Here is a 7,464-nt window from a genome sequence, read left to right as displayed (position 1 = left end):
GATTATCCCTAATCCCTATTTTGACTTGTGGAGAGCTAGGTAGGAAATAGCTTTGCTTGTGTGGCTGATTTCTGTTACACTTAACAAAGAATGAAATTTTCTGAAGAAAGTTTTCAGGGCTGATAACAAATGCTCTCCCCCCTCTTTTATTAACCCAAGATAATAACTGGATTCTGTGCCCAAGTCTTGTTCTTTACATACTAAATGTCTCTTTTCTATAGAACCCCCTTTTCAGCAAAACAAAGATCAAAGAAACCTAAGGTTTTTAATTATAATTCTTCAAACACATCCCTATCTGCAACATTTTTTATTTAAAAAAAAAACATACCAAATTGAGCAGTGCATTTTGAAAAAGGTGCTCAATAGTAGCTCTTAAAGTACTGCAATCAATGGGAAACAAAGCATGTGTTATGCTGCTGGAAGCCTGCTTAATAGGATTCTTGGTCAGGTATCTGCCCCACAGTGTCCTCCCTGGAAAATCTCAAGTGGCCCTGTATTTGTCCTACAGATTGCAGCAGCTGGAAGACCCTTCAGTGCTTCTGTAGGACTGCTTTTGGCTTTAGAGATTAGATCATCCAAGCCACCATGCTCCATTTCCTTCAAACTGGCAAAGCAATGAGTTGGCTTCCACTCTTCCGCTCTGGAACTAAGCCTCCCCAAAAGAGAGGATGGAAGTCTGGCTCAGGTCAGGTCTGGACCTCCACCTCACTGGCATTTAGCTGTCTCCATAGCTGTAAACTCACAGCTCTCATTTGCCGGATGGCCTCCTCTTGAGACTCCAGCCACTGGGCAAGATTACGGAGTGACTCACGCTGTAAGACTAAAAAGAAAGAGAAATCACATGACTAATATAGGACGTTTATAGGGCTTCTCTTTCTGCACCATTTTGATATGACCCCATGTCACCTTGATATATCCAAACCTCTCAACCTTTACATTTAGATCCCTATCCCATTTGCAAATTTTGGATTACGAGTCCCATGTCTCTGAGCTGATAAAGCCGGTCAGCAGAGATAATAAGCTGAAATTGAAACCCTCCTTACATCTTGGTGAGGAACGTAGCATAGACTCAACTAGGTGTATGAAACATGCCTTCCCATGCCAGCAAAATATGTGTACTTGGGGGATGGGAGACTGAAGAGGACTTGGACTTATTGAGAGGGCTGTGGTGACCATAGAGCAGCCAGCCATTTCTAATGTCAAAATGTCACTCTGCTTGACTGGTGTTGAGAGGGACTGGGGTCATCCCAAGCTCAAGGAAGCTGATTGATTCAACATTAAGCTATTTAATGTTCTGGGAAGAAATATTCCACTTTCCCTCATGGTTCACATTTTGACTAAGTACAGTGCTCACTTTGCAGATGAGTTTCCTGAATAAACCCCAAGAGGTTGGATTGGCAGAAGAAAGCTTTGAACTATGGCTTGGACATTACAATGGCTATATTAACATGCTACGGTAAACTTGCGACTGGTTATTAGAACTCACGCCAAAAAAAAAAGTAACCCTCCCTCCCCAGTTAAATTCAGGGAGAGCAAAGGAAGCTTTGAGAAGCATAAGTAGGTAAAAGGACAGGTCTGAGGGATGCTCAGACTCTGATCACAGGAAAATCCTCTGTCAAAGCAACAGGGTTAGGAATGGATATTTATTGTGAAGAAAGGATTAGAAGTCTACAAATATTTTGTAATCTTACTGTGACAGAATACTCTGAAGAATTTAACCTGAATTGTAATTTTAAGGAGCCTGTTTACAATTCTTTTAAAATTAAATAATAAATGTTAATTTGATTGTTTGTTCAAATGTTATTTTAAAAAATGACTGCTATTCTGTACCATCCTCACATCCCACCAATTGTGTTACCTCTTATCTAGAGAAAAGGAGACGAAAAAAATTTGGAAAAATTTCCAAATCAGAAAAGGATTTAGTGGTAGTAGAAAAATTAATTGGTCTTGGGGATGATACTTTCATTCCAAAATAACAAAAGGCACCCCGCCAGGGAGCACCACAAGATCTAAACAAATCACCCTTAGGGTTTATTGTGTCGTGTGAACCCGGTTTTACAGTTTAGACAACAATTGTTTATTAAAAGCAAGCTGGTAAACTGCTTTAAATGTTATACAGATATGTTCTTATTTAAGCTGGCATTCTGAAGCCTTCCTAAATTGGTGTAATCCTGAGGGCTGACCCAGATAAGAGAACCTAGAATTCTGGTGTTTGTTGTTGTTTTCTTTCTTTCTTTCCTGGTGGTAGAAGGGGGCTTACAAAAGCTTGCAACCATATTTTATTTGCAAAGAAGGCACCTGGCTAAATTTAAGCATGAGCTTCCATATTTGTGTTTACAGTGGGAAGAGTATTCCATGTGATTTATGTAACAGGCAAGCCAAAGTATAACTATGTAGATATCAAATTATTTCACAACAATGTAAGTTAAAATACAGCTTCACATACTGAATGTGAAAAAATAAATGTTATGTCAACAGCTACATTTTGAAAAAAGAAAAGAGAAGCAGAGTGATTAGAAGTAGTGTGTATTCAAAAACCTATGTTTTTCCTCTTAACTTATCCAGAAGAACCTTTGTGGCATATAATGAATTCCCATCAAAACTTCTGCTTGGTCAGACTTCAAAAGGGAATACTCAGTGAAAATGCTTTCTTCCCTATGGCGAATACAAATTAGATACTACCTTGAACTTTTCATTATCTCCTTAGTTATGGAGATAACTAAACCCAGTGGTGGGATTAAAAATTTTTTTACTACCAGATCTGTGGGCGTGGCATGGTGGGCATGGCAGGGGAAGGATACTGTAAAATCCCCATTTCCACCCAATCAGCTGGGACTCGGGAGGCAGAGAATAGATGGGGGCGGGGCCAGTCAGGTGGTATTTACTGGTTCTCTGAACTACTCAAAATTTCCGCTATCGGTTCTCCAGAACTGGTCAGAACCTGCTGAAACCCACCCCAGGTGTAGCCCACAAAACTTCAGACTTACCACTCAGGTACACAGCCAGGGTTGCTAAGCCAAGACTGGTCACAACAAGCACTCCAAGGAGAGCAAAGAAGGCAGTGGGGCAACAAGCAGGTCTGAAGCAAGGGCAGCAGGTGAAAGTAGAGAGGAGGTGGAAATTCTGGGCTGGGGAAAAGGCTGAGTTATCTTCATTTGGGAAAGAGAAATGCTTGAAGGAAGCCTTATGTGGAGGCCCTGGAGTTGTGGCCTGGGACTGGCTGTTTCCTGCAGAAGAAAGGGGTGGGTGGGGGGTGGAACGAACAGAAATGGAAGAAAACAGTAATAGGTTTTTGGTCAGGGGACTGTCCCAGGGCTCTTCAGCCATCTGCTTCAGTCAACGCAAGCTTGCCAGAAACAGTTCAAACAATGAAAGGGCATAGATAACCTCAAATCTTTTTGAAAACATTCATTCATTTACTTGATTACCTTCAGAAGCCTTGGTGTCCTCACTTCTGATGGAGGCATAGTGCAGATCGCTAATAGATTCCACTGTGTGCAAATTGATGTCTTCCATCTCATCATGTTCAACAAGCTCCCTGTCAGAGGAAGCAGACTCCTTCACCGGAGTATCTGCACAGAAAAGGAAAGGGCATTTGGCAGGTGAATGGCAACCAGTCTTCCAGAACTGGCTGCAAATTCGGTCTCCTTGTGCTCTAAAGTCCGATGGATATTTTTCTACCCTAGACGGGAAAAAGATTGTTGCCCTTTTTAAACAGGGACTTGTCCTTTTTTATTTTCCTACTTGCTTCCTGCAGCTTCTAACCAATGGAGAGGTGGAAAACAACCAAATTCATCTGTTTATTCAATTATTGCTAATGTTTCTAAAATAATTTCACCTTTAGATAACTCTCTTGGAATCAAGTATTGAGCCAACTGCCAGCATATGAAGGATCATGTTACTGTAACATGCAACACCACAAATACAATTTAATTTAAACTGAAACTCTGTGCCTCTGTGTGGAATGACCTTACTGGCCAATGGCCCAAAATTCTGCATTCCTATAAACACTTCAATCCTGCCCCCTTCTTTTGAGGCTAGTACTTTCTATTGCAATCAGTATCCTTTACTGTACTGTACCCCGTGAATTGCAGAGTCTCTTTTCACACCAGGAAAAGAGCAACAATCTGGTTCATGTTATTGGAGTCATCAGAATACTATTTGCCTATTAAGTTACCCTGTGGAGCCTCCTGGTACAGGCAAAGGATGAATGCAATTTTATTGGACCAAATTCTCTACGCAATGGGGCAGGGTGAAGAGTGCAGTGGATTTGGCTCTGAAGGCAGACAGCCAGTGACTTAAATCCTCCGTCTTTTCATTGCCACATTATTGTTGGCAGTGACAGCCAGTGATGACAGTGTCTCCCCTTTCCCCCGCTTGGAGAGAGTTGGGGAAAGGCTGTCAGTCTGCAAAACTGTTGACAAGAGATGCAACTGGATGCTTTTGCTGAACTTCTGTTTTTCTCTCCTTAGCACAATTCTTTCACTCTGACCCATCAGGTTGTGGTTGTTGTCACAACAATAGATTACAGGGTGTCTGAATGAAAACTCGGCCTGCTGAACCTCTGCCAGGGAGACAGTTGTTAATGAACCAAATTGCTGCCAAGCTGGCAACTGATCCCTGGGCGGGACAAGTTTCCTGGCAGCTAGATCTTGGTTTTCAATTTGGGGTCATATTTTTCAAGGGCACAATGGACACACTCACAGCATAATTGCACCTTAAAGAACAACTTAGAAGGCAGGGGTCCCTTCCTACCCTTTGAACCTAAAGGATGGATGGAAAAGTGATGCTTTGTGCTGCTTGGTTACAAAAAACATCTTTTGTGAAAGCACCCCTTGAATATTACCGGAGCTCTACACAACTTGGCAAGGTGTAAGTAGCTTAAGTTGGAAGTTAGAAAGGGGAACAGAAAATGAGTTTTTAAAGATTCTCAGATGGTTAAGGGGAATTACAGAACTGTACAGGACTATCTTAATCTTAGAACAATGACAATAAGGAATGCCTGCATGCCCAGGACATGCAGCCAAAGGAACAAACTACATACAATAAGTGCCAAGCCATCAGGTAATCATGAACAATTTAAAAGATTCCAAAGTAAGATACGGCAGGAAATGCTCTCACTATAATAACAATGGGTCTTAAAAACACACACAATTAATTATAAGAGGAAGAACAACAGTTTTAGAATTGTTGAGCTTTGTGAAGAAAAATTAAATGGTTTGTGAGTTTAGACAAAATTATATCATTTTGGTAAGCACTAACACATATGAATTTAGGCCACATCATCATGTGGAACAGGTCATAAAGCTTGAATTTATTGAGAAAATGCTTCTTTCTATAGTATACAAGCCAACTTATAAGGTTGACTCATCCTTCCGAGGTAGGTAAAATGAGGACCGGTTTGTGGGGGCAATAAACTGACTTTGTATAAAATAGAACACCGCTTGGGGGGGCCAAAAAAGCCCTACTAAGCAGGTATATACAAGAGAAGGGCAGCATATAAATCGAATGAATGAATGAATGAATGAATGAATGAATGAATGAATGAATGAATAAATAAATAAATAAATAAATAAATAAATAAATAAACTATGAAATTCACTTCATCAGATTGTGGTCATGTTCATCAACTTATATGCCTTTAAACAAGGATTAGCGTCACATAAGGCTAATGTCAGATAAGGCTATAGATGTGTACCAGTCATAAAGGCTGCATTAGTTTTCTTAGATTTTTGGGAAGGGAAGAGCACCAAAGATCAGAGGAATAATGTTACCTGGTTCACAGCAGTCAAATGCTGATATATGATATGTGGCAACAAGAAAGAAGACCGTTGAGTGAGTTCATTACATTTTTTAAATGTTTTTAATGTACAGGCAATCTTTAAGAATATATGTGGCATATATATGTGGGCAGAATCACAGGTGGGCTGTGAATTTTTATGTGATTTATTTATGTATTTATTTTGATGGTGATACGTCTGTTTAGGGCAAGGGGTATCAGAATCATGAGAAATTCTGCCATTGGTTTTCAGTTATCCTGGACAGGTGGGTGGGAGGCTGCATGCAGCCCTGGGACTGGAAATGGTCCCCCACCCCAACTAAAAATAACAATGACATGATAGAGGCCAGCATCATTTCACCTTTGTGCCATTCACCACCTAATTTTTTGCATGGTAGGCAAAAGCTCTAATGGCAAGGGAAAATAATGTAAAAAGGGTTAGCCTGAGACTTTCTCGTGACTGTACTGAGTTTTTGAAGGCAACTATTGTTCTTTTTTAAACCATGACAACCCCCCCCCCTTTTTTTTTAGGACTTACACTATCTAGCTACATACCTTCTATTTCAGAAGAGATAAATGCTAGCACTGACTTATGTCAATGACAACTGAAAGGATATCTGGAGACCCACAAAGAAAGGAATCAGTTGCCTGCCACTATTCTATAGAAATTTGCAATAATGCAGAATCTATAACAGAACAGAACAATATAAAACATAACAACATAACAAAAAAGGGTATCAGGATTCTCAATCACCTGCTGCTATTCCATAGAAATTTATACCGTAATAATGCATTATATATAACTGAGCTGCAGGAACTACAAACGAATATTTAAGAAATAACTGCCCATGCAATATAATATCTATTTGCACAGTAATAGCAACACATTTGTCTGAACAAAATTCTATAAATCAGACCAAGGTCTCTTTCCTTCACATATTTAGCTGCATACCATAGGTTACTTTGTCACTGACAATCAAAACGGGATGTTTGACCATTATACTTTGGCTGAGGAAAAATACTAGAAACGGCTCCCATGAACATTTTTTTCACTCTTCCTAGGACAACAGGTGAATAGCCTTTCTCTTCCAGCTGTACAGCTTCACACACCTAGGAGCTAGAAGGTAGAAAGCCCATCCCTTTGGCATGATAAATATACGGTATGTGCTCTACAAAAGAGGCCTCACACAGACTATACCTTCTCCAATTTCATCGGACATCCTATAGATCAACTTCTTTTTCTACGGCTGTCCTGGAGGTAGCTCAAAGTGAGGGCAAGTTTTCAGAAGCCGCTATGCGAGGCCTATCAGGTCCTCTGGGAACAGATAGGGAAGTAAACATAGGCTTCTGCCTGTCAGGTCAGCTGTTTGGGCTTAAAATAGGAATAAGAGAGCCCAAGGAGGAGCTATTGATAGAGCCAGAAAAGAAATGCTGGGTGGAGAGCCCATGAACTATATAAGGCTACAGCAAATATTGGAAAGCTGGTTGAAAAGAGAAGGAGAAAAGTAGAGGAAGAAAAATAGAGTTGCGGATGTGAGAGACAATTCCCTATGGACAGAAAATGCTAGATGGAAAGGGAAAATCAGAAAACATGGGGACATTTATGTTAGATGTAAATGCCTTATTCTATAATGTGTAAATAATATATGAACGGGGTATCAGGGGTTAACTTATTCTTCACTTCT

At 40.3% G+C, this 7,464-nt stretch overlaps 1 protein-coding gene across 1 annotated transcript; it reads right to left on the bottom strand.

Annotated features, from left to right (window-relative positions):
* Window positions 1–308: 308 nt before the first annotated feature.
* LSMEM2 (leucine rich single-pass membrane protein 2) lies at window positions 309–7,123 on the bottom strand. The gene is made up of 4 exons (XM_070937087.1): window positions 6,978–7,123; window positions 3,429–3,572; window positions 2,988–3,227; window positions 309–820 (listed from the first exon to the last, which is right to left on the bottom strand). Exons 1-4 carry the CDS (start codon window positions 6,997–6,999, stop codon window positions 687–689), a joined length of 540 nt encoding a protein of 179 aa, XP_070793188.1. The 5' UTR covers window positions 7,000–7,123; the 3' UTR covers window positions 309–686.
* Window positions 7,124–7,464: the final 341 nt, after the last annotated feature.

This window comes from Pituophis catenifer, unplaced genomic scaffold (assembly GCF_029215685.1).
Source record: "Pituophis catenifer annectens isolate HBS135680 unplaced genomic scaffold, rPitCat1.0.hap2 SCAF_2, whole genome shotgun sequence".
Taxonomy (NCBI): domain Eukaryota; kingdom Metazoa; phylum Chordata; class Lepidosauria; order Squamata; family Colubridae; genus Pituophis; species Pituophis catenifer.
This window is presented reverse-complemented; position numbering and strand designations above follow the sequence as displayed.